The sequence below is a fragment of the Astatotilapia calliptera genome, chromosome 4 (assembly GCF_964374335.1).
Source record: "Astatotilapia calliptera chromosome 4, fAstCal68.1, whole genome shotgun sequence".
Taxonomy (NCBI): Eukaryota; Metazoa; Chordata; class Actinopteri; order Cichliformes; family Cichlidae; genus Astatotilapia; species Astatotilapia calliptera.
The window spans coordinates 25,332,501-25,359,438 of record NC_137425.1 but is presented as its reverse complement, the minus strand read 5'-3'; the positions used below and the strand labels follow the sequence as shown (position 1 = coordinate 25,359,438).

Here is a 26,938-nt window from a genome sequence, read left to right as displayed (position 1 = left end):
CTAACCTGTGGCTAATTTACAGAAATGTTTATTAATGTACATTATCCCTGGTAAAAAAAATAATAATAATAAATAATAATAATAATAATTAGAAAATAGAATGCAAAGATCTAATATGGAAAGCCTTAAATTTCTATTCCAAAGATAAATTTTAAATGCATGCTAATACATTGAGAAGAAACAGGAAGAGCTATAGCTGCATTGTGGAAAAAGTCCCTGGATCATAATTCTGACTCACTGCAAAAACACAAAACTCTGGAGGAACTTGAGAATTAATTCATCTGGATCTATTTTAGAAATACTGTGGCTTACTTTTCTAGAAAAACCTGCATCATATGATATCCTGCTGAACCTGGGCTTCCGCAATTACACTGTTATTCAGACTCTTCTCATTCATAAACAAAGCTTTACTCAGTGTCAAACGTACAGCACCCTCCTTATTCCAACCACTCCTAGCTCCTGCTCATCGCTTGTAGGTGAAAGGCCGTCGGCCATTGAATGGCGAGTAAATTAACCTGCCCCGCCTCCTGACGTCACGTATGTCCCCTGGCTGTGATTGGCTGGTGATTTAATGAGCGCTGCAGAACAGAAACAGAAAAATCCAACACGTACGGCACGCAGCGTGTGTTGAAGTGTGAGCAGAGCTGCTTCACTGAGCCAAGCGGACCCAAAACAAACCAGCAGGACTGCGGCTCAGAAGAAAGATAAGGGAGAGAAGAGCCTCGCACTGAGAGAGATAACCATCCTTATTTATAAAGCTGGAAGCTCATTTTATATTTTATTTTGTTGGTTTTTGCACTGCAGCTGATAGCGGATGCATTTTTTTCTCCATTATGTAAATTAGATATTTTTATGCGCCTCTTTACACGAGAGTGGACCTTGCAGTAGCATTTCTGCTGAACATTTCTAGATAAGAACAGTGAGGGAGCAGAAGACATGGAGAAAGCACAGGGCTTCTCTCCGGACAGAAACGTCCTCTGCCTGTTTGATGTGGACGGCACTCTGACACCACCGAGAGAGGTGAGCTCGCTTCCCATCGATAATCTTATTATTATTGTTATGATCAGATTTCATGACAGCTCTCTCCTCTTCTGCCCTCATCATTGACCTCTGATGAGAGGCACCTTACTGTAGAGAACACGGTGTCCTGATGACTTCACGTGCTCTTTCTCACAGTGTTTACTTTCCTTTTGCACTCCTTGCTCCTCCTATACACATACCCAGGTACGGGTCTGCGGGGATGCACATGGGTGTATATCTTCAGTGTTATATTAATGGTGCTCCATGGCGATCTCTGCAACTGACCAATCACAGGGCTGTGATGTAATAGTTGCATCTCGGAGAAAAAAAGTGTAGGGCGACACTATGCACTTTAAGATGCAATAAACTCATAACTGTCAACCAGGAGGTTTCAATCCAATGTGAATTCAAACCTGTATTTATTATTTGAGGTGTTTTTTACAATTTAATTACCAAGTTTTTAACCTTTCACAACATCAACTGTGCATCAGAAAGTCCTTCTATCATAAGGTACTGAAGGCAGGCTTCGCCATGCAGCTGCATGCAAAGCCTCTCAGTAAGGTACACATGTTGCTGTGCAGAATAACTGAGAATGCATTGCTCAGCTGGCTTATTGCAGGAAATTTAAAATAACCATTTTTGTTACCAGTTATCTAAGGTTTAATAGAGCCTTTGATTTTTGTATCTGGAGCGTCTGATTTATGCACACTCTCTTGTTCTTTTGTCTTTGACTTTCTATGCTCAGTTTCATGCAGGATCACTGGTGTGTGTGTGAGTGTGCGTGTGTGCAGGACGCGTCAGTGCCCGGATATTGCATAATGTGGTCTCCTTTGAGTGCAGTTCGGGGAGTTTTCCTCCTTACATTGGGAAACTTTAAATCTGCTCCAAATAAATGACACTACACCTCTTTGCAAGATAGAGAGCTTGTTGTTGATGACGATGTGTGTGTCTGTTTAGGTGTGTTTGTGTCATTAAAACATAAAGTGATAATTAAAGTGTGTTTTTCCTGTTTGTAGAAAATCGACCCAGAGCTGGATGAGTTCTTCCAGACTCTGCGTAAGAAGGTGAAGATCGGCATCGTGGGAGGGTCGGACTACTCGAAGATTGCAGAGCAGCTTGGGGAGGGAGATGATGGTGAGGAGATCTCTTCCTGTCTCAGCCACAGACGCTTGTGATTCAGCAAGCTCCATCACCCAACATGCCCTGACACAGGCTGCAGGGAGTAGAGCTGAGGTTCTGATTAATTCTGGAAATAATTTTGTATTTAAGCCGCAAATTAAACTAAAGCAAGCTTCCTTCTAAACGCGAGACCTGCCATAAATAAATAACAGCGCAAGCTGGTTCGGCCAGTCATTAACTTCATGTGTGTTGCATGTATGTTCACTTCACTTTATGATCTTGTGATTCCCCAAACCAGCAGCCAAAGCACACAATTGTAACACGGGCATTGCACCAGCAGCCTCTCAGCTGAGTTCACGCCCAGCTGCTGCAGGCAGGCTGATAACCTGTCTGTCAGTCAATATGAGGTTACCGCTGGAATGCAGCTGCATTGTGCTTAAAAAGAGCTCGGCAGTTTCATTTACCCTGCCAAGTGTGCCAAAGGTGAACCTTCACTTACTTTGTGTTACAATGTCACAGGTAATATTAACGTTGCGTATTTGAAATTTGATACAGCTGTTGTAACTAACATGTTTTTATGCAGTTCTGCATGCTTTTGTTTTACTGGCTTTTGCCTCTGTTAAAGTTATAAAAGCAGCTTTAACACAGGCTCAGCTACAGAGCTTCCTCATCATTGTCTTAGTGCAGAGTGAGTGTGAAAGTCAGGAGGATTAAACTCGTGTAGCCAGCGTTACATACACTTTAATCTGCTGCTGGGTAAATATAGCAGCTATGTCTTCCGATTAGCGAAGGAGCTGCTCCAAATTTAGTATGTAGGTTAAAGAGAAATAGATGAGCACATTTAGGTACATTTGACCCGTCTCTTTTCTTGCAGTGATACACAAGTTTGATTATGTGTTTGCTGAAAATGGGACAGTGCAGTACAAAGATGGGAAACTCCTCTCAAAACATGTAAGTCCTCCTATACTCAGATACACGTTTTTATGTCCTGATTCAAAAAATAGCAGTAACAAGAATACAAGTAGAATTGTAATGAAAGGAAGATTGCACAAAAGCATAAAGAAAGTAATTTGCTGTCATAAACCATGTTGTAAAACTTAGTTTTACTCCATTTGTTTACCCTGGTCTTTTCGTGTATTTTAATCCCTGCAGGCCATTCAAAACCAGATCGGGGAGGAGCTGCTGCAGGACCTGATCAACTTCTGCCTCAGTTACATGGGACTTATCAAACTGCCAAAGAAAAGGTGAGATGGTAAAAAGAGCTCACAAGAATTAGGCTACAAGCTATTTTAACCTAAGGCAGAAAGACAAACCTGAATTCCAGCTTTTCAGGAATGTGAGGTATTTTAGCAATGACCTGAGGCACTGAAGCAAGAAAACACAATTGTGTTGTGATTTCTCATCAAATATGAAGCTATAACATTATGTTTAAACTCAAGTATTATATCCTGACGATGCCTTTCTGCCGCAGGGGTACATTTATTGAGTTCAGGAACGGAATGATCAACATCTCCCCCATCGGTCGGAGCTGCACGGCAGAGGAACGAATTGAATTTTCTGAAATCGACAAGGTAAACTTCATTGGCAGAAGTACTTTATTCAGAAGCAAACACCATGTATTTATTTATTGTCCCTGCAGGCATTTTAGTAACAGCAAAACTTATGCAGTGCAGTTAAGCTGCCATTTCTTTGCTACAAAAAAAGGGTGAAAAAGCAACAAAACATTGTAAAAAAAACATCTGAATAACATCTGACTTCCGGGACAAAGTCCTTTTGACAGACGAGACCAAGATTAAGATGTTTGGCCAAAACGAAACACAGCATATCAGCATGAACACCTTAGACCAACCATTAAACACTAGGGGCGGTGGAAGAAATCGATAAAGCATAGCATTATGATAATTTGTGTGGCAATATTGTACTGATAATGATACAAGGACAGGTAAATATTTATATTTTATAAATTAAATTAAGACATTCTGGGAATACCTGTGAACAAGACTGAATACTGTGAACATGCACTGCTTTCTAGAGATAACATTAACCGAGCAAACTCGCATTTAATCAGCTGAACTGAAAACTCATCCAACACTGAACACGCTTACCTTGACAAAGCTCTCTGCTAATTCAGATCAACATAAGGGATCAGTATTTCTGCATGAGTAAAAATAGGACAGCAACCTCCTTAAGTCTAAAAAACAATCTCTGGCTGTCTGCTGATCCTTCTACCAAGCACAGTGATAATTAAGCTTTGATTTACACTCACAGGATATTGAGTTCACCGTTAACTCCTCTGTATACCAAAGTATTCTAGACTCAAATGCGAAGCCATCTGTTTAAAAGCTAAAGCTTGGTCCAAATTGGGTCATGCAACAGGGCAACGATCCCAAGCACATCAGCAAATCTACAACAGAACGTCTGAAAGAGAAAAGAATGAAGGTGTTGCAATCAAAGCCCAGGCTTCAATTTGATTAAAATGCAGTGGTGGGACTCTAAGAGAGCTGTGCATAAACAAATATCCACAAATCGCAATGAACTGAATCAATGTTGCAAAAACGAGTCGGACTGAATTCCTCCACAGCTCTTCGAGTTATTGCTGCTAAAGGTGTTTCTACAATCTACTGACTCATGGGGTGCACAAAGTTTTTCCACACACTGCATTTGATTTAGTTTTAGATTTAAATAATTTTAGAAGCTGAAGGACCAGATGATTGATTTTATTATGTCCTGACATATGAACCTTAAAATTAAATATCAAATATCAGTCACTGAGAGTTACAGCAAGTCGTGTTACTGTCTCGGTTACAAAGACAAAGGACGTTAAACAATGGCGAGCTTTCAGGACCGCTTAACAAGCTGCCCATTGATGGCTCACAGACACAGGCGATATGGAGGAAGTCGAAGGTTAACTCTTCAGTTACCTGCTAACATTTAAATTCCTGCATTCTCTGCTGTATTCATAGAGAAAATGACATGGCTACTGCAGCGGTTTCTGTGAACTTGACGAACTTTTACATTGCAAAAGCACTTTTACTTCGTTTTTGCCATCGAGCTAACTGGGTTGTCATTCCCTCCACAGAGAGAGAAGATCAGAGAGAAATTTGTTGCTGCTCTGAAAAAGGAGTTTGCTGGAAAAGGACTACGGTTTACTAAAGGTGAGAGAGTTTAAACTGAAAGCATCTTCACACCCACTGATAAATATAATAAAGCTCTCTGTAAATCTTCATGCAAGAAAGCTGACATTACTGGGACACACCTCTTGAAGCGATGATTAAAATAGTATGCAACTGATACTTTATCACTCTGATTGTAATTTATTTGTCTTGGTAATCACTTCAGTTATCATCAAAACATCAGCTATTATTTCATACCTGAACCAGCCAAATCAGTTCACCATCATCAGCCTAACACTGGTTCTTTCAGGCTTTGAACTATTTTAAGCGACTCACTCTTCTGGTTTGTCAGACCAGTAAGACCGCCTTTGTTTTTATGTTGTTTTCATGTTCAGTTAAGTCAGTATTCAGCTCAATACCATGTAGTTTAATGACAAACCACATCTATCTGCCTGCTGTATCTTATCTCAGTTTACAAAGAGGCCCCTCTGTCTCCCACCTGTATGCAGTGTCTTGGACCTTGTACTGTTGATCTGAGGCCTCGGTTAACTATTACACACTCGCTGTTCCCTGTCTTGCTTTATTAAAGTGTGTCAGGGAAGGTGAATCAAGTACTTGATGTTTGCTTACGTGCTCCATGAGGTGTGAACTTCAGCTGGTGATGCATGAAGGCTGCCCACATGCGAGACAGCTGGCCTTGTTTACCCACGGCAAACCTGCTTGTGAACATCCTCGACATGTAGCAGCAAAAGAAGGGATTAGATCTTACTTCCCCAGATAAATGAATAGAAAGATACTGAGCATCAGTGTTGGTCAAGTTACTTGAAAAAAGTAACTTGACCAACACTGACCAACATACTTCCCCAAATAAGTAATCCCGTTACTTTACTGATTACTTATTTTCAAAAATAATTAATTACTTAGTTACTTAGTTACTTTTTAAAAACACGATTTACAACCTGAAGAGGTGATAAAGCTTTCAGCCCAATTCTACTTTTTCTACATAATCCATCATACAAAATGTAATCAAATGGAAAAGTCTCTTTTTAAAACTTGTTTTATTACTTTTAATCTTTTAACTTTATGCATCAAGCAAAAATTTAATTATATGCAACATTCTCTGACTGGAAGAAATTTGTTTCATATTTAAACCTATTTTCTGCACATTCCAGCACATAAAATATTTTTTTTGTGTGTGTTTACACTCAGTCTTTCAAATAGATGCAAGTAAAACACAGCAGAAAATAAATAAAGTCAAAGACTAGCGGTCCTTTTGCTCTATTTTCACCTGTAAAGCAGGAGTAGGGTAGGCGGAGGTTTACCCTGGTGCAGGTGTGCCGCAGCGGTCAGTTGAAGAATCTGCGAGTTTCTCTGTGAGTTTCCCATTACGTCGTAGCGCACTCGGCGCTTGCTTGGAAGTTTAGGGGTGTTTTTTCGCTGTAAAAACAAGTTTTCTTCCCACGCACGATGGACACTAATGTTTTTGTCGCTTTTTATGGAATCAAACTCAAAGTAAGGTCAGTACTTCCAAGCTTTAAACGCTGCACGCTCATACTCTCTCCCGCACTCGATATATGATCCATTGTTGATCTGCACACAACTGTTGTCACGAACGTCGCACTCGCTTACGTCACTGTCGTGAGACATTCTCACAAAAAAAATCACGGTTTTAGTAACGCAGTAACGCAGCGTTCCTACGGGAAAGTAACGGTAATCTAATTACCGTTTTTGCAATAGTAATCCCTTACTTTACTCGTTACTTGAAAAAAGTAATCGGATTACGCGTTACTGCCCATCTCTGCTGAGCATATACTTGTATTCTCTTTTGTTTAAAGCAGCTGTGTGTGTTTTATTAATGACACCTAAAGAAACAGGTCAGTCAATCCAGAGGATGTGCAGCGGTGGTGATTTATTAGTTTGTTTTGCTCAGAGTTTATCTTCCTGCGAATGGCTGCTGATATAAGCTGATCTCTGTGATAGGAGTTATATAACTGAGTGACACTCTATCCAATCTGCATTGAGAGTACAGAATGTAAGGGACACTGTGCACACAAACATTTGACACGAGGTAAACGACACCCTGTGTGTTCTTCAATTAAATAATGCCTGTAGTTTAAAGAAGGCTCTGTTTATATGAGGAAGGCGATTAAGAGGTGGATGTATAACTATTTAGCTGAAGCGGTTGAGTAAGTTTTGATAAAGGTCAGATGTGTACATCTGTGCAGTGTCAGCAGTCATCTGGGGGCAGTTGATGAGGGTGAAGAATGCATGTCGAGGGTTGGGGTGGGTTGATTACAGATGTGACTGAAGAACTGCCATGTTTAAAGTCTGAGGTTGAAGGTGTTTAGGACAGAGGCGTGTGGAGGGTGTGTGAGGGAAATAGCGCTCTGATTGGTTGGAAGCTTCTCGGCTTTTGTTGTTGTTTTTGAGCTCTAAAGGCTTTAACTGAAAGACAAGATGGCAAAAAAATGTAAGGTATGATGGGGGAAAGAGAGAAAGAGGTCCTGCTAAAGGCCTCCGAGCGAGATGTTTCACCCACATTTCACAGTTTAAATGTCACCGGGGTCATTCAAGTCAGCACAGAGCAACGACAGAGCTTCTTCTGTTACATTTAGAGTTTAAAAAAAAACTTGAGCTGCAACATAAATCACCCTGCAGCCATGATAATATCTCTGCTCCCTTTTCTGTGACTCTTTAAACACAGAAAAGTGCTCAGTGCTGTTTCGACAAAGATTGACGTACACAAGTGTGTTTTGGGGACACATTCCTTTTCCTAGTATGCTGTTTTCTCTGCCAACAAAGTTCCTAGAAAAACACTGCTGTATGTTGTCAGTAAGAAGCCAAAAGAATTTTTTTTTTACTTTATAATACAAGCTATTCTTTGAAGCTATCATTCGCGAAACACACAGTGTACATTTAAAGTCTGAGTCATTATAATGACAGCCATGTTTCTTGTCATTATCTCCTCTTAGGTGGCCTCATCAGCTTTGACATTTTCCCAGAGGGCTGGGACAAGAGACTCTGTTTAGAGGTGCTGGAGAGGGAAGGCTTGGATGCCATCTACTTTTTTGGCAATGAGACCTCAGATGTAAGTTCAGTCATAAACGGTTAAAAAGCAGGAATGTTCTGGAGACTACAACACCCCAACTGTATGTGATTGTGAAATAGCTCATTGATTGGCCAGTCAGGCTTTCATTTTTCATATTTTGTGCTTTGGCATGTTGAAGACAATTGTGAAAAACTCTTCACATGGTCACAACTCATCAGCCACAGTGTAACCACTCTCTAAGTAAGGCCTTGTTGTACCTCTTGTTTTCCTATGATGACCATAATTTATAAAATGAATGTTTATTCTATTAAAAATGACTTGAAACTATAACTTCCTAGGGAAGTGTTTATGATTTCTATCCAGTCCGACTTGTTTTAGCTAACAGAGAAGTCCTCCCCCTTCTGGCCATTAGAAAGAATGCTGGTCTAAAGGTTTAAATCTGACTTGCTTTCACTTTTACATGAGATGTTTAATTGGCACCAAGGAGTTTTGCAGTTTCAGTAAGCCTGTTTATGTTTTTCCTAGATGTTTTCATTTATGAGCAATTGCATATCTAGAAGAAGTGCAGAAATTAGACAAAGTGACTTCCTGGATTAATAGCATTAGATTCTACATGTACTGGCCACTTCATTAGGTACAGGTCAGAATGGGGAAGAAGTGACTTTGAACGTGCCGTCGTTGTTGATGTCAGATGGCCTAACGTGAGCGTTTACACAGAAAAATAGAAAATATCAAGCGGGCTACAGAAGCAGAAGATTTGTTGTAAACAGCATGAAATCCATCCTGCCGGCTGGTGGTGTAATGGTGTGTGTACCAATGAGCATCATTTAAACACATCAGCCTATCTGACTATGTTCATCCCTCGTACCATCTGACAAATTTTCAGCAACTGTCTGATGCTATCATGTTGATTTGGACCAAAATCTCTCTTTGAATCAGTTTGATAAGTTTTGATCAAAATTCATTTTTACCATATTTGACAGAAATAACGTGGAGACGTATAACTTAGTTTTTCTATGAGGATGTAAAAGGGTGTAGATGTGAAGAGAAACAGCTGCACTTCTGGGAAACCCTGGAAAGACTCCTGCTTGTTAAGTGTCCATTCAGTTGTTTTGCAATCTCAGTCCAACGGTCCCAGAATAATCAGGCCTCAGCCAAATGAAGCTTTATCTGTTTTTTATGGTTTGTTTTGCTCAGAGAGAACAAAACAAGCCAAACCAGGCGGCACTAATCTAATGGTTTTTCTTTTCTCTCTGCAGGGAGGAAACGACTATGAAATTTTCAACGACCCACGGACCATCGGCTTCACGGTCTACTCTCCAGAGGACACAGCTCGGCTCTGTCGGGAGCTTTTCTTTGACGCTTTACCACATGAGTCCTGATGTCCCGAACTGCCCCCTTTCTCCTCAAGCCCCGTCTGAACACGAGTCTGTGGCCGTCTGCTGGCGAGCTCAGACTGTTTTAAAGTGATGAAAGGTACCAATACCGATCTCTCCATGTTTTTAATATTTCTACTAAATTTAAATGGACTGAAGCGGGGTGAATGAGCTACACCTGTTCGGAAAGTCGCAGTTCTTTTTTTCTTTTTTTTAAAGAAGGGACGTTGACGAGGGAAGTGTTACATGTGCGGAGGACTGTGCCCGGAGATGTGCTCTGACCGGAGAGTCGCGTTACTGTGACGTGTTATCACGTTCACTTTGAGAGATTGTAACACTTGATGCAGTTTTTTAAAAATGTAAGACTTGCACTAATGCTGACATAATTTTTGCCAATGTATTGTTTTTTAACTCTGCTGATGGAGGCGAGCAGTGTGAGAGACTGACATTAAACAGGTGATTTATGGGATTTTCTATGAAAACGAGATTGGAATTAAGGGCCTTTCTTAGATCTCAAGTCGAGGATACAGAGGAATCATTCCAGATGTTTTTAATGTCTGAACTGTACGTGTTTGACTGTTTTACCATGTGATCACAGGAACATTGGATTTTTGTTTTAACTTCTTTAACAGAAAGAAGCTTGGTGCCATTTCTCATTCTGCTTCTCAAAGCTTTATAAATCACATCCAAGGGAAGGTTCTAAAGATTATTTACTGTAATCAGTGAATTAAGCTACTGTCACTGTATACTTACGTGGCTCAATATGGAAACTTTTTCTTACAAGCTGGGCTTTTGCCTGCATGTGATACGCGTGACTGCATCTGCTGATGGTTTTCCAGTTGTACGACATTATCAACAGCTGCTTAAAGTGGAACATTCAGGCTCATTTCCAGCTGCTTATATTTATTCTTTGACTCATGCTGATCAAACTAGTCTTTATTTATCCTACATTGAGCCTTGCTGCAGATCGTCCTCTGTCTGAAACAAGCCACTTTAGCTCCTCTCCTCTTATGCAAGCTTTCTTCTGATTGGCTGCTTGTCCTAAACCAAAGGTTTGAGAACAACAGGAGAGAATTGGGTTCTGAGGATATCAGTAGATGGAGCCGATATTGGAAAAAACTCAGTGAAACTAAGGTTTTAGAGCAGTCTGAAGCTTGAGGTGTTCATTCATGTACAAGCATAATAGGTCCTCTTTAACCTCCTGGTGTCCCCATATGTGGACATCACATTTTGGGTTATTTAGACCAAAATACTCAATTTTGCTCTACAAGGGCCTGATATCCACTTACGAGGACATTATGCTGCTACTGTTCTGTCGAAATTTTAAACGAATATCCTCATATGTGGCTCTTATTTTTCTTAAAAACAAAAATAAGGTAAAAAAAAAAAAAAAAATCTGGTAATTCTTTGTTTTTACATTCATCGGGCCCCAATCAGCCCAAATATCAAAGAGAAATTAAAAATGCATGCTGTGGAAGAGTTCGGGTCTTAGGAGGTTAAAGTGTTTCAAAAATGCCTTTTAATGATGTTTAAAATGTGTTGGCATCATTTTTCAGTCACATCTGTTATTGGTTTGAAAAAAATCATCGTACTTCATGGATCATTGATGCGAATATGTGGATTTTAGTAAGTCATATATGGAACATATCTGTTTCTGACTGTAAGCACTCCTTCAACCTGAAAGACTACAGGGGTTGTGTAGACTGACATGCACATCTGGATATGAGCCTGTAAACTGACTGTAAGATTGGTAACATATGGATGAAAATGAACTGTATTAAATGTTTATTCATTTTCTGTTCAGTGTGATATGTTGTCTAAGGACCTCAATGTGTTTTCCAGTAACTCTTTATTGAACATCAAAGTGTGCAGGAATCACTTGTCTACTTGTTTCTCCAGTCAGAGCTCTCTGTTGGTGTTGGTGTTTTTCTCAGCTATTTTACATGTGAAGCACTTCAGGCTGACAAAAACTTTCTCTGTAATCTTGTCACGATTCCTTTCCTGGGTGTGCTAACACCGCAGAGACAAAGAGTCCAGCTCCACCTCTCTGTGGTTGAATTGGAGACTGAAGCCAGAAACAAAGCCAGATTGGGACGGTGGCTCTTCAGTAAACAGCCTTTTACCTGTCTTTCTATACCCAGTCACTAGATGGCCTCTGACTTAGAGCTGCAAGATTGTCATTTTATTCATGCTTTTTGTTGCAGCTCTTTTTCTCGCTTCCTCCTTCTTTGTTGTCAACTTCTTTGACTGTTGTCAGCTGATTATGGTGTGATAAGCCCCTATTCCTGCACATGATCCACATCCTGCCTTCCACCCTGACCACCACGCTTTCCTCCCACTGACTGGACATGTTCAAGTTGTCCTATCCACCAATCAAGCTGCAAACATCATCACTGCACTGGCTGACTGTCCACTGGATGGATTATAATATCAGGCTGTACTTGTTAATACTTGGTTTTATATTGAATATATCTCAAACAAACCTTAATAATTTCTTTTCTAATTAAAAACCCATTAAACCATTGAATATTATATTTCATGTAACTAACTGTGCATGAAATAGTTACCATAGAGGCTTGTTACTCATACAGCACATACTCACATTTAAAATGGTCTCAACGAGAACTTCTATTGTGTTAGAAGCAAAATAAAAAATAAAAAAAAGCAAAATTAATCAGTCTCTAATAAACTGTTTAAGGGAAAGAAAAATCACCTTTTTCCTTGTTTACTTATGTGATTTTTTTTATCAGTGCTTATTTCTTATACATAATAACAGCTTAACAGCTTAAAACAAGACTCTCCAGCAGCTACATCCACAAGAAACAGCCATTTCCTCTGCAAGCCGTCTACCACACAAGCTGCCTGAGTTGCAGTGGTCAAGCATTTTTCAAAATAGACACACCTTCCAAGAGTCAAGTGAATCATAACCTGCTTTAATGTTCTTTCAAGGCTCAGTAGAAGTGATGACTAGGATTACCACAACGGTGGCTCGTCTACAGAAAGACAAAAACACCAATTAATGAAGTTAAATTTCACAATGAAAAAACTAAAAAAAATCAGGCAGTGACACTGACAGAAAGACAGAGACTCAGTGGAATGCATAAAATGATTTACAGTACAGTTTTCAACCTGAAGAACAACAATATGACAATATGCACTATTGGCACCCAGCTCTGCAACTCTGCAGTCAAGTTGGTTGCAGCCCGTTCTCGTTCTCATGGCGTCTAATACTCCCGTTTTGGTAAAGCCACTGGCGCACACACACGGTGGCCTTTTAGGTTTAGACATTAGGTGTGTAACAAAAACCCTTTGGGATCACATTTTTCCCCATCTTTCAGGATTTATTTTTCACATTTTTGCATTTGTTAGTTAGTACAGCGAAAGGAAAGTGGTGAAATAATTAGGCCTGAAAACTAAAATCATCCAGCAAAAACCAAGTAAACCACATTTCAAAGTGTTAAGCTCTCAAACAGGAAGCAAACAAATGAATCCTGGCAAACTATCTTCTGAGTTGCAGCACCACCATCCCTGCAACCTCCTCATGTGGACTTTAAAGAGGACCGTTAACTTGCAGCGTGCACAAATGCCACAGGCAGTGTGTTGAGGTCCAGACGTCAAAGGACATCTTATGCATAATTTGGCAACACAAGCCGCATCTGAGAGAACAGCAGGATTTGACGCTCTGGGATGAGAACGCATTGGCAGTTCACAATCACAATGACTCAGTAAATCACACACATATATGTTTCTATGAACAGAAAACAAAATGTACACACAAGTAATCCATGGCTCCAGATCCTTTGACGAAAGGATTTTTTTAAAAACAAACTAAGACAAATGTCTCGAGTACCGCTGCAGTTTTCGTATTGAAAGTTTCTTAAGTGCAACTTTTAACTGCATTATTTGAAAAACAAAGCAGTCTGACATAGAGACGCACAAACAAACCAACAAGCGAACGATAAAATGAAGTGACCACAAACAAGACAATACAGTAAAAGGTGGTTATTCTTAAAGGAAACGCTTGCAGTAACCTGTATATATTTCATATTTTTGAAATGTTAATGTTTGATCTTGTCTGCCTCGGTCTCCCATCACAACAGACAACATTTAAAAGTTTACTCTAACATTGACAATAACACAGAAGAACATTTCCCTCTCAGTTGTGTGTCTTAAAATGGTGATCTGAAACAAAAAGGAGGTCCTGTCATGGGTGCAAATATGGAAGTAGTTACTGTAAGATTTGTAGGGATTTTGTTTTTGTGGGTTTTTAATGCTAAACCAGTTTTAACTTCTTTAGATCTTTTCAGACTTAATACTATTTTTTAAATATTTTAACACATTGAATACAAAGTTCCTACTCATCTGTTCAAAGTTGGACATGTGAGTATGTTGTGATAAGTGATCTGACCCAGACATGTGATCCCTGAAACTTTGGTGAGCTGCTATCAGGGGAAGTAAAACCGAATCCAGCCTGTTGTTCAACTTTCTCTGCCCAGTTTACTCCTCACTTATGTCAGTTTTCAGAATAATATAACAGCATGATGTCTTTTCTACTTTTTCATCCTTTACAGACCCATCCTTTCAAAGCTCTCACAGGTCAGTTTACAATCCCAAACAAAATTCATGAGAGCAGTGGACACTTTTGAACAGGACATGTCAGCTCTGTAGGGTAGACACAAAAACAACTTCATTATTGACTCTTATTAACACCGGGCATGTTTTCTGTGAAAGGAAAACCTTTAAAAAAAAAAGTGTCAGTCCCAGAGCCCCTCTTTCAGCGCACACCAAATCCAGTCCAGTGCAGCCCAACAGGCCCACAGCTCTCTCCCTACGAGCTGATGATCTGCCCAGACCAGGTCTCATGTTTCGTTCCTGGCTTGAGGTGTGCGATCTTCACCTCCACCGCCTGCACCTTCAGGTTTTTGGGTGGGACCCGGCATACTTTGTATGTGACTTCATCTCCCTCGACTGGGACGTATTCCCCCTCGATGCTGAAACGTAGAAAATTCAGGACAATGAAACAGAATTAGAGCGTTTTGCTTTGCAATGAGGATAAAAGCTGACAGGAACACAGAGTGAGGGAAACAATTATTTGATCCATGCCGGAATTTGTAAGTTTGCTTGCTTACAAAAAACAAAGTCTCTAATTTATATGGTAGATTCAATGGAAAACGAAGCAACAAAAGAAATCCAGAAAAAAAGAACAGGTTACATGAAAGTTAGCAAATGATTTGCATGTCATTGAGTAATAATGAGTATTTGATCCTCAAGCAAAACATGACCTAGCATGTGGTGGGGAAGTCTTTGTTGGTTAGCACAGTTTATTATAGTCGGTCACCAGGTTTGCACACATCTCATGAGGGATTTGCTACTTCTCTTTACTACTACTCCTATGTTACTCTTTACAGACGTGAGAGTAGTAAAACGCCTCATCCAAGCAACTCAATCCTCTCCAAAATGTAAGACTGCTCTCTTTAAAGGAATTGTTCCCTTTACACAATAAGGTCCAGACATCCGTTCATAGAAAGAAAATTGGAAGACAGCCCCAGGGTAACAGGATCATCCTGCATAATCAGTTTGCACCAGTTTGCAGAGTCTTTACTAACATTTGCCACATTGCTTGTCAAAAAGTCATTTTAAAAAATCACTACAGATGAGCTTTTCCTGGATTCAGAGTAAGAGAAGTAATAAAGTGAGAGAGAAAAATGCTTTCGATTTGAAAATAAGTACAGAGATGTTTGCTCAGTTCTTCCTGTCCTCCTGTGCAGTTGACACTGCAGATCCGCTATTTTTTATTCAGCTAACACAACATATTAGTCTGCTGTGCGTTCAGCTTTGTTTCCACTCACTCTGAGATGTGAACAAAGATGTCTTCACCGCCGTGGGAAGGTTGGATGAAACCGTGACCTTGTGACCTGGAGAAGTTCTTACATACTCCTTTAAAAACTGGACCTGAGTGAGCGCGCACAGTGCTGTGGACAGAAAGAGGAAGACAATGAAATCGCTTACATCAACAATAAAATAGGCTTTTTATAGTCCAAAAGCTGTTCTGTTCCTCCAGCGGAGAGTAAACAAATAAGACAAAAAGCAGTCTGGAACAATGCTTATGTGATACATTTAATGGGTCACACTCTTTCAGCCTGACAAATGCAGGCGTGGGATAACAGAGAGAAGCATTTAACAAGGAGGTGAGAAAAGCAGATGAAGTGCTGATGAAATCTGCTCCCACACACACTGCCTCACAACGTCACGGCGCAACGACAGCAGAGACGAGAGCACTAATCTGCTGAGGCACAATCGTCCCACGATGTGTCAGTCCTTCACACATTCTGAGTAACAATACTGCAATTTAAAATTACTCTGTAGCAGGTAAAAGTACTCAGCAACCTGGGGTAACCTGTCGGTCAGTGTTGGATCAGATAGTTTAATGTTGCTGCTGTATTGAGTCAAGGTGGAACTACATTAAACTATTTTATATACCTTTAACTTAAGCATACTTAAGTTAAAGCAGTATCTTAATTGCCTCTTGGGGATAAATAAAGTCTCTCTGATTCTGGTTCTGATTATTCTCTTAAATGTAAGCCAAGCATTTTTTTTTTTAAAAAGTAAGAGATGGAAACATTGAAGTAAGATGCAAGTGCATGAGAACTTTTCATCTCTCACTGCTTTGTAAATAATCTAATGATACGTACGCAGAGTATGTGCGGGTGCGTTTGGTCGGCAGTGGGCTGGGCAGTTCTCGCGGCAGGGGCTGCTCCCTTCCTTCCTCCCACACCCGGCTCCTCTCGCTCAAGAAGGGGAAGGATAGGGTGACAGAGCTGCTGGGGGAACGCAGAGGGGTCCCAGAGGGCGATGTGAGACTGGGGTCCGCCATGTCAGACGTGATAAAGAAGAGGACGATTTAGGGGTGGGGGGATGTTGTAGATGTAGCTGCTGACACTGCTGTCTGTCTTCCTGTGTATCTGTTAGCCCGTACGCTCAGAGGGGCCCGCCTCAGTTTGGGAAACAGGTCTGGGGGAAATTCAGGTCAGCGCTGTTGCCTCAGGTCTGTTAGGAGGACTAGCTGTGAGGAAACAGAGAGCAAGAGAGACCAGGGAGATCAAGGAGCTGTCATATTTTGGCCTGATGGTTGAAGCCAAAAACCACAAACAATTCAAAGAACTAGATCCAAATGTATGTCTTCATATAGATAGATGAAGTTCGCTGAAGGAGAAGAGTTATTGTGCAAGCGAGTAGTGTAAATCGCGTTAATTAACAATACATACACTATAAATCTGCAGCCCTCCATGCACATAATGATTCACAAAGCTGGGAGATTTGTCACTGACAGATTAATAAGATTAGCAATGCAACTGGATGCCAACATCTCACATTTTTAAATCCTTAGCAGAGGTCCTATAGTGCAGATGTATAAGACATGGCACATGATGACACAGTTAAAGCTCAGTTCTTCCTTTCAGGTTAAGAAGAGTCACTAAAAGCATTATTTAGCCGTTTCTGTGTTTGGATAAGTGCATAAACTCATTTTGGGATTGCCTCTTTGCAAATATTGATAATATTCAACTTACAGCTACCTGAATTCCACTTCCAATGTATCAATTTTACTCAACTAAAACTAATAACATGGTCCTGAAAACTAACATCACTATATTTCTATATAACACTATATAACACTAATAGCCTATATTTCATATAAACTGGGTAGGATATCGCGCGCGCGCGCGCGTGTGCGTGTGTGTGTGTGTATTTTTCTTTACGCCCACTCATCTGATGATGCAGGCACGCTACGTGACGTCAAAACAGCTGCAGAAGTCCGCGGAGAGTGGCGCGTTCGTGACGTCAGTGTAATCCCAGAGGACTAACTAGAAGGCCCACTTATACTAGCACCTGATATGGCAGTCTGCATGCAAATAAATAAATAAATTAAATTAAATTTAAAGAAAAGCAGCTCTCTGCGTGAATGATAGGTGACTTTTAAGGTGTTTATCACAGAGGGGGGAAAGAAATGAAGCGACAGTTTTCACTTTTACCCACATGCAACAGCTGGAGAACATCTGAATGACAAAATGAATCAAGCAAAAATAATTTAGATGGAAAGGCCTGACTGATTGCGAAGTCTGTCCTCAGAGAATCCACTATTATACACTTTACAACCGGATAAACTGTCGTTTCCTTTGTTTTCGTTTTTCATAGCGTAAAGAAACATTTTCCTCGACTCACACCTGCAAGTGTGCAATTTCTGCGAAAAAATAAGCGGATAAAGCGCTCTGTGTGCTCTGTGTAAGTTGGAACAAAAGCAGGGTGAAAAGTGGCTTCGTCAGCAGTCAGAGAGACGACGGAAGGCGACCGATCCTCCACACAATCAGGAAAACACACATCAAGCCTGTCTTTTTCTGATCCAGCTCTGACTGTCAATCAGGCGTGCAAAGAATACAGTACGTCCCGATCCAAGCACAAAGACACACTGACACACACACCCTCTCTGCTGGCACTTACACACGTATGCATTCCCAGAAATGATACTTACTGCATCTGTTCCGTTAGTAGGCTGAGGACGGACAGGGAGTGAGTGCGTGTGTTTTAAGTCAGTGCGTATTATATAACGAGTAATTAAATAAATAAGCCAAATCCGCGCAGATCGACGGAAAACCCTGATGTGACGAAGAGACAGGCGGGGCGAGTGTGGGGGGGGGTGCTGGTGAGTCTGCGCAGCTGGCGGAGATTCCGATGCCGTGATGTGACTGTGTGTGGGAGAGAAAATGACTTCCCTCATTCCTTGACTTCCATGCCAGCCTCGTGTGGTGAAGGCTGGTTTCACCGTGTATGTCGTTTATGCGCTGCTACTGACGGCTTTGCATTTATAGATTTATACTGATGACTGCTGACAGAGTCAGGATGCAAAAATGAGCTCGTGTTCACATTATTTTGTACCCTACATAACGCTACTTATTCAAATGCTGACTTAGTTCATATGTAACATTTCTGCTGCTCCCTTTCCAGCGCAGACTGTCCTTGTTTCACAACATCAACCATGCAGTTGTCACATGAAACAGCCCACTGATTGCACAATAAACACATCTGTGTGTGTAGACTGACATTAAGTGTGCAGAGGGCAGATCTGACTGTGTCCTTCACTGCCCATTACACTGAAGGATTTAAAGGCTGCTCACTAATCCTTTCTGATATACTTTCTATAATCACACAGAATGAAAAATCCACAGAGCAGCTAGCTCTCATTTCGACTTTTATTGTGGAGGAAAAAAACAGGAAGGGGTGGGGGGTTAGCACACACTGAGGACGTGTGCAGCAGATCCTGGAGGTGGAGGTATGTCAAATAAAAATAACATCTTTTACAACATGCAATGCTGGTGACATATTCTTTTTGATTTTGCCGCTGGATGCAGTTTATATATACAGTAGGGTCACACTTATTTCTCCCCCCTGCCTGAAAGATTTCAACTTAATTACATTAAATGGTAAATAATATTCTTGCATAAAGTCAGTGCTTCCATACAAACTGTCTCGTCCCTTTTAAATTACCCCACGTTGTGCATGTGACACAGAAAGGACTGCTGCTCAAAAGGCACCAAGGAAGAACTGGTTCTCCATCACACGGATGCCACATGGGTGGAAACAGGCACCAAAACAGTGGGGTTCAGCGACCTTTGCCGAGGGTCCCTCGTGCCTCAGATCAGCTATGATGTTTGAACAGCTAGCGTTAAAGACTCAGTGCTAGCTGTTCCACCATGACAGCAGCCCGAGCCCTGGCTCACAGATGGTGCCCTGAAACAAAAAGTGGAAAAGGTCAGGGTGGGTGTGATCCTTGACTTTTAGAAGAGTTCAAGCCACTGCACATCCACAAGGCTGTGTAGGTCTCTTGTTTCAGGAAAACGTATACATACCGGTCACATCATACTTCAATTCTTGGTGTAGTAGACACAAAGAAAATCAATGCTGGCTACTATGCTTTCACATAAAGCTGAAGAGCTGAAAAGAGCAACTTGTCACTATGGAAGAACTCAGATTTTACAGATGCCACTCACATTATCTATTCTGCTTACAGGTCTTGTTCGTTATGAATTTTCCATCAATTTTCTCCAGTTTTAAGCATCAATTAAGCTTCTAAATGATCTCCGGGTCTGAACACAACACAACACAGAAACAGCAGAAAAAAAGCTTCCAAAAAGCTAAAAGCTCCACTGCCACAAGTTTGACATTATTTTGCAATCCAGCATTTAAAAAGTTATCTATAAATAAGCATGTACCTAATTTTGTATGCATGAGTAAAGAGAGACAAAACTATTTGGGGCTTGATAAATTTTTTTAACATGCACACACATAACATTTTAATAGTGACCCATTTTTAGACGTGAATGTAATGATATTTGTCTCGCATCAGTGCTGCACCTTCCTCTTACTTCTTTGTACACTAATGTAAATGTCCTGTATCAGTCGGGTTAGGTAAAGACAGCAAAGTTTATGGTCTTCTACTGCACTGCAAACAGGAGTCAGGAGTTCATAGGAAATATCTACTTTAATCAAGTGTTTTATCTTGCTATCTCTAGATGTCCGAGCTCCCAGCATCATTTTCATGAGACCGAACAGCACGACCATAAGAAACGAGGTCTAGCTCCAAAGGTGGTCCCCCCAGAAAAGCTAGAGAACAAAACTGCTATTGCCTTCTTGTTTTTTTTTTCTTAGCTTGTGACACTGACACAACACATCCCACTGCCTAACACAGAGGGATGCAAAAGTCTTGATCACTTTAGTCACACAGTGGTAATTACTTCTTTCACTAGAGCGATGAAAAGGATGGTTTAAAAAAAAACTTTTCTTGTGTCCATTTAGAGACAGCTTGGTAAGAAAAACCTGGTTGACTCCTTCAGCCATACAGATGAAGGCAACGCCTTAATTACCACACGGTTACAGTTAGCGCCATAATTTGTTGGGCACTTTTTTGTCGTTTTTGCCTCTCAACATCACTGCAGTGGATTTTATATCGATCAGTCATAATGCGAGCTTTAATTCAAGGGGTTAAAGGAAAGCATTGCATTAAGTGTTACCAGTGTTGGGAAGGTTACTATTAAAATGTATTCCAAAATGAGTAACAGTAGGGTGGACATTAGGTAAGGCTGCAAATTTTGCAGCGATCTCATATAGAAAACTATTCCGTGCATATATAAAACAGGTCCACGGCTCCGAACCGTAGTAAAGGGACCTCTGGCTAATGTGTTGGGCTCCGTGTCGGGCTCGTAACCAAAAACTAGCTTTACTTTCTTGTCTGGGTCAACTTTGCTAGCGAGAGACAGAGAGAAGCGTTGAAAGGCTGCTTCAACAGAACTTATTGTTTCGGAGGAAAACACGAACACAGTGTACAGTCGAGTCTTAATAGCTTACTTACAACTGGACTACACTGCCCATGAGGCTACATTCGTTAGGGCTATGCCTGTAACACTCTGCCTGTTGCCCTCATATTAAAAGATTTTTTGAACAATAATTTTAAAAAATATTTCTTCACGTCATAATGCAGGCTGCATGTAGAGGTGACCTGGGCCGCGAGATTGAGACACAGGCATTGGAGCCTCTTAATGCATGTTTTTTGGGGTTTCCACCAGCGTGGAATTACCAAAAATAGAGAGCGCACAGCCTAACATATGAAACAGGAAAAGACCGCTGTGTAATCCATCGCTTTCAACAAAGTAACTTTATTCTGAATACCACCTCTTGAAATGGTAACTGTAACAAAATACAGTTACTCATATTTTGTATTTTCAATACGTAACGCCGGTACATGTATCCCAATACTCCAGACATTTTTATACAAAGTCCGTCATGTACAAAGGCTCAGAATTAACTGATCAACTGGTTAATTGTCATTTAAAAATAGAGATAGTTTTTAAAAACTGGATGGAAACACTTTGTAGTCAGTGACTGTGAAGTCTTGAAAGACCTGTGGTCATCGCCAAATGCTCCGTCTCCTCCTTTGAGATGCTCTACCTCATTCAGTAGCTGCTTGTTTGTGTTGTATTTGTGGGTGTCAGGTGACTGACTCAGCCACCGAAGAACCTCCCGTTTCTTGAGTTAAATTTACAGTTTAATTCGGGTCATTATCCAGTTTTGCGCCATTTGTCTGAATCTCAACAGCGAGTTCAGCGCTCTACACTTCACAATTTATCCTGCTGCTTCAAAAATGGGTAACGTCATCAATAAACACCAGTAAACCAGTTACACAGGTATGTCTATATGTATATATGCAATAACATTTCCACTGCAACACTTCCATGTTTGACAGGCAATGCGGTATTATGTGGCTTATCACTCCTTCATACTTTCCTCTATCTGTCAGTCAAGTTCGTCTTGATTTCTCCTTGTTGCTCTTTTAGATGTTTTCAGGTGAGATCTAATCTTACCTTCTTATCCTTGAGTGTAACCAGCAGTTTGCACTTTGCTATAAACTCTCTGTATTTCCATTAATGAAAGTGTCTCTTTTTTTTTGTGAAACGCTTTGAATTAAAAGCTGAAAGTCTGCAATTTCACTGCACTTCAGTCACATCTGACTTTTGATTTAAAACTGATTGCGGTAGTAAAACACAGCTTTATGATGTTTAATGAAGACGATAAGAAAGTGTATTTTCTTACAATCAGCGTATATGGTGCCTCTTTCTTCTCCCCGCCGTCTTCTTTCGGTGGTGCCGTTGACTGTCCCGGTTGTGCCGCCGTATCAGAGGCGGCAGTGGCCGGGCCTGTTGGTGACGTATCCACAAAGACTTCATCTGTCACCCTGAAACGGATCTCCTCTCCTTGGTCCATGTAGAGGTCATGGGCACCCTCATCGGTCTCATACTCCCAAAGCCAAACTTGCTCGGCTTCATCACTGAAGTGGCAACTAAGGAAGGCTTCACTTAAGCTAAGAAAATAACCTAAACATCATTTTGATTATAATAACAGGGATTTGGAAACAAACCTGCACTTTATGTAATTCACAGAAACGTATGTCAGGATACAATTTTGCAGGCTGCTGAAGTGACTCTGGTGGGATGAGAATGTCATCAAAGAAGCCCATGGTCACTGTGAAGCAGAGAAGTGCTTTAGAAAGGTACTTTTATATTGCCTGCTGCAGATGAAAGTAGGGACACAGGAAGTTTCTTAAGCAGACTTTAAAGAAAAGCTTCACGATCATCTTTAAATACCTTGTAGAAAATATTTTAATCAAAAATCATATATAATGATGTTTTTTTATATACAGTATTTACAAAGACTGCGCAATGAGAAGACTGCACATAAGATGCGACCGACCCGCTTGCATATGAACTTCTTTCTAAAGGCACAAAAACAGGGAGGAGAATATTTAAATCAAGCGTCCAAACTGATTTACTAAAATTCACAACGCACGGTGCTAATTGTTCCAATATTTAAAGCCAAAAAAAATCCCATGATCGTGGTGGTAACACTCCAGTAACTGCAACTGAAAGCTGTTTGGTATGTAGACTTGAAACAGGGTCTTGTGCAGTAAGTTTGACAACACGGTAGATGAGCTCATCCATGATTTTGAATGATGCGGTGGGACTGATTTTGTATTCTCCTGTTTCTATGATCTTTTGATACAGTGTTTGACATTCTGTAGGTTCCCGCTGTGCCTTCCATACTGTCTTAACCATAATGGAAAGTTATTTGGAGGGTACCAATAAAGCATACATGAGGGTGGCACCTTCTGGCACTGGAGACACTGACAAGTTATTTATATTTTTTAAGCAAAAGGTTCCAAAATGTTGATTTGTAGACAGTCTCTGCATTACTGCACAGTTAATAGCTTAAATACTGGTTAAAAAAAACTTCTAAAGATGTCACCCTGAACTCTGGGAGATTTTGATGGTTGGTTTCGAGGCTAATATCAGTCAGCAAGGAGAACGCTTGTTTGTTGCCGCCCTAACCTTCCTCTGAGGGTGTGGAGAATAAACGTGCAGACACATGTGTTAAAATGGTGCTGTGCAGATGTCAAAAATTACCGTAAACTCCCTCCTGACTGCAGTACTTGATCTTGCCGATGAGGATCTCATCAAGGAAGGGGTGAAAAACAACATACCTGAAATGAACTGACACAAAGACCAGAGAAGGTAAGGAGGAGGTACCACTCACCACCATCTACCTTGTTTGTGCACTAACAGTAGAAAAAGGTGAGTTTTGCTTTGATGTCTGAGGTATTACAAGCAGTATATGACTTTAACTCAACTACAGCAAGGCTGTCTCAGCTATTTGATGATGATCGTCATACCTTTGGTGTGAGAGGCTCCATCTCCTGGGAATATATAGGAGTCCTCGAGTTTTGTGATGTCGTACAAGCAGATGCAGAGTCCCACGTTATAGACCACCTAATGTAAGCACAGCACTACACAATTTAACACACAAACTTCTGCTAAAAGGACAATATATGTTCAGTATTTTAGCTGCCAAATACTGGTATTATGTGCTTGCTAATAAATGCTTCCTTGTCTATAAATCAGGACTCTGCTATATGCCTAATATAAATACAGTAGCAACATATTTTTAAGGAATAATATTAAATGTATCTTTTTTTTTTTAGCCAAAAAGACAAAGTAAAGAATATTTTTCAGAGCTGTGTGCACTTTTTAAAGACATGTAAATATTTACATTTCTCACAGAATCATTTCCATTCCTCATTATGGGTTAGAGTACTGATGATGGCAGGTTTATTTACAGCACTGAGGCTCAGTTTCTGAAAGAAAGACCAGTCTTATCCTAAAAATGTTTGTAAATGGAATTCCCTATTAAAATTGTTGTATCTCAAGTCTAGGTGGCAATGCCATGTCTTCTCTTACTGAAGATGCCTCAATACATTGCATCTCTTCTCAAAGTACTACTCATGAGGTGAACTATCAAGAACTTCAGTGTTTAAAGGCTTGTACCGTTGAAGGAGACTAGTAATGGGTATCTAAAGGCTTTTTTGATCAGGCTCTGACCACAGGAGTAGTTCAGATAACCTGGATGGGTCTCAGCAAGGTTTAGGGTCACCAGATGCCATGGAAACATTAGCCTTTCTTGAACTCTATTAGAGGGATGATCACTTTCCACAACATACGCCCTCATTTTATGTTTTAGTGATAACGATGATAATGGTGAGTGCTTTCCAAGATCTCACACAGGTGTTCGAGTTATCTAAGCCCTTTGTTTAGTGACCTACACTAGTTTTATCTGCTAAAGGGCAAAGTGAAACCAAATCGTACTGAATAACAGAGCCACTGAATCCACTCAGTGCAGAGGTCGGGTTTTTCCTTGCATTTGCCACCCACGCGTATAGCTTAAAAATAAGAGGATGAATTTATAAAGGACCCTGGATGAACTGTTAGTACAGCTTATGTTTTGTGTGGTGAAAATTGATCCTAAGTCTGCTAGAATTGTCTCCATCACCTTGTTGGCCAGTTTCTTGTTCAGTTCCTCCGCAACAGCCTCGTTGAGTTGCCGGTGAAAATTCCACGGCGGAATCCGCACCGTGTCGACCATTTCCACCAGCACGAACATGATGACCGGACACTGGTCACCTACCCACTAATTAACATGCGTTGAAATAATAATAAAAGCAATAAAAACATTAATTAATGATTAGAAAGTAGTATCCACGTTTCTTGTTTGTTTGTTTTTGCGACAGCTGATTTACGGCATGTCGCAATTCTAAACGGCTACGGCAGGTTTTTGGTGCCACCTAGTGGATGTAACACTGCAATTGCTAAAAAAAATACCGCAAACCATGGACTCGTTAGTGTAACATACCACGGCCTGCCACGACATGCCAGAAAGGGCCAAAAGCTTGGAGGTTCTGGTACTTCATACCCCCGGCTGTGTAGTCCAGAAGGGTCAAGTCAAGTCAGAAAACCTGGTCTGTTGAGGGCAATTACCAAAGTCACCTTGAATTTGGTTGCTACTTTATTACCGAGATTACGGTAAGGGTGCTGAGTAGCTGAATAAGAAGTCTGCGCTGCAATTTTGAAATTGTTAATTTGTTAGCAAAAGTTACATTCTGCTACTTAATCCAATACAGGTTTTTATAATAAATTATTATACATACATCATAAATCATAACCAAAAATGTGATGAGTCATAAATCATGTAATAATTAAATCCTTAAGAGCTGACGACAAATCTGTAAAGAAATTCCATTTTGACTTTCGTTCTATCGACAATTATTATTGATTGATTGATTTTCATTACAACAAAGATTTAATAGGTTTATGTAAATTATTGTTATTAATAATAACAATAATAATTCATGTTTAAGTTTAACTCATGTCAGTCCATGGTAACTGTCTTATCATACTAGTGTACATTTAAAAAAAATATTAGTGTTACATCTTGATGCATGCTCAATCATCCAGGAAAGTAAATCTCCAAAAGATGATTCTGTTCATCTGGACGTAGCGTTTTGTGGGAGAAACGTTTCATCACTCATCCAAGTGACTTCTTCAGTCTCAGCTGACTGCAGGTTTCCCCAAATCTTATAAACAGTACATTTTCATAATGACTGAAACCAGCCCACTGAAGGGACAATGGGCTCGGAGGTCAGTTCCTTAATCATAATTATGCAAATTCTCATGACCACTGATCAACAACCACTGATCAATGGCCGTGAGTACCATTCACAGAGAGTTGGGGAATGGCTACAATCACAGCATTGTAAGATGGCGAAAGATGTACCCTTAGGCCCCCTCCTCGATTCAGAGATGGTCTTTCCCTTTTCACGTAAATGGCCTCCTTGACTCCGCGCTCAAACCAGCGTTCCATCCTGGACAGGGAGGAACGCTGGTTTGAGCGCGGAGTCAAGGAGGCCATGGCTGTTGATCAATGGTCCTAACCCTAACCTTAAGAGAGCTGTGCATAAACAAATACTCCCAAACTTCAATAAACTGAGGCAACATTGTAAAGAAGAGTCGGTCGAAATTCCTCCTCCACAGTTTGCAAAACTCTGAACATATTTTAATGACAGCTGATGTTTACTCTCCACTTGAGTTAACACAGCAAAACACACTTTTCAGCTTTTTGTGTATTTTTAAACTGAGTTGGGGTTTTTTGTTTCTTTTTTGACACATGGAATGTAAATGTGCATTTCTTTAATGCATGAAGCCTCAGGGTTTGTGTTTGTGTGAACAGTGTGATTTATAGTCGCCTGCACCAACATCGTGCCAAATGCATTTGCCTTCTGCCTGTTAGATTTTAACTCACAAAAATGTACTTGTGGGAAACTGGCACAA

The 26,938-nt window shown here is 40.5% G+C and overlaps 3 protein-coding genes across 3 annotated transcripts; 1 reads left to right on the top strand and 2 right to left on the bottom strand.

Annotated features, from left to right (window-relative positions):
- Positions 1 to 593: 593 nt before the first annotated feature.
- Positions 594 to 11,474, top strand: pmm1 (phosphomannomutase 1). The gene is made up of 8 exons (XM_026165640.2): positions 594 to 1,020; positions 2,037 to 2,154; positions 3,014 to 3,090; positions 3,292 to 3,383; positions 3,611 to 3,710; positions 5,219 to 5,294; positions 8,225 to 8,340; positions 9,561 to 11,474. Exons 1-8 carry the CDS (start codon positions 937 to 939, stop codon positions 9,681 to 9,683), a joined length of 786 nt encoding a protein of 261 aa, XP_026021425.1. The 5' UTR covers positions 594 to 936; the 3' UTR covers positions 9,684 to 11,474.
- A 1,115-nt stretch (positions 11,475 to 12,589) lies between these two features.
- Positions 12,590 to 18,362, bottom strand: csdc2b (cold shock domain containing C2, RNA binding b). Its single transcript, XM_026165646.2, has 4 exons — positions 18,205 to 18,362; positions 16,370 to 16,740; positions 15,527 to 15,649; positions 12,590 to 14,668 (listed from the first exon to the last, which is right to left on the bottom strand). Exons 2-4 carry the CDS (start codon positions 16,549 to 16,551, stop codon positions 14,506 to 14,508), a joined length of 468 nt encoding a protein of 155 aa, XP_026021431.1. The 5' UTR covers positions 16,552 to 16,740; positions 18,205 to 18,362; the 3' UTR covers positions 12,590 to 14,505.
- Positions 18,363 to 18,904: 542 nt separating this feature from the next.
- Positions 18,905 to 25,440, bottom strand: polr3h (polymerase (RNA) III (DNA directed) polypeptide H). Its single transcript, XM_026165642.2, has 6 exons — positions 25,104 to 25,440; positions 23,950 to 24,046; positions 23,684 to 23,770; positions 22,682 to 22,745; positions 22,317 to 22,551; positions 18,905 to 19,460 (listed from the first exon to the last, which is right to left on the bottom strand). The coding sequence occupies exons 1-6, from the start codon at positions 25,212 to 25,214 to the stop codon at positions 19,410 to 19,412; spliced, it is 645 nt and encodes a 214-aa protein (XP_026021427.1). The 5' UTR covers positions 25,215 to 25,440; the 3' UTR covers positions 18,905 to 19,409.
- Positions 25,441 to 26,938: the final 1,498 nt, after the last annotated feature.

Excerpts from the sequence above, each read along its gene's own strand:
- csdc2b (XM_026165646.2), bottom strand. The coding sequence starts at position 16,551 with ATGGCGGACCCCAGTCTCACATCGCCCTCTGGGACCCCTCTGCGTTCC. Across the intron at positions 15,650-16,369 it reads CGCACCCGCACATACTCTGC|CACTGTGCGCGCTCACTCAG; the intron begins GTACGTATCATT and ends TTCTGTCCACAG. Across the intron at positions 14,669-15,526 it reads ATCTTTGTTCACATCTCAGA|CATCGAGGGGGAATACGTCC; the intron begins GTGAGTGGAAAC and ends TCTACGTTTCAG.
- pmm1 (XM_026165640.2), top strand. The coding sequence starts at position 937 with ATGGAGAAAGCACAGGGCTTCTCTCCGGACAGAAACGTCCTCTGCCTG. Across the intron at positions 1,021-2,036 it reads CTCTGACACCACCGAGAGAG|AAAATCGACCCAGAGCTGGA; the intron begins GTGAGCTCGCTT and ends TCCTGTTTGTAG. Across the intron at positions 3,384-3,610 it reads ATCAAACTGCCAAAGAAAAG|GGGTACATTTATTGAGTTCA; the intron begins GTGAGATGGTAA and ends TTTCTGCCGCAG.
- polr3h (XM_026165642.2), bottom strand. The coding sequence starts at position 25,214 with ATGTTCGTGCTGGTGGAAATGGTCGACACGGTGCGGATTCCGCCGTGG. Across the intron at positions 24,047-25,103 it reads ACAAGAAACTGGCCAACAAG|GTGGTCTATAACGTGGGACT; the intron begins GTGATGGAGACA and ends TGCTTACATTAG. Across the intron at positions 22,746-23,683 it reads CAGTCAGGAGGGAGTTTACG|TGACCATGGGCTTCTTTGAT; the intron begins GTAATTTTTGAC and ends TCTGCTTCACAG.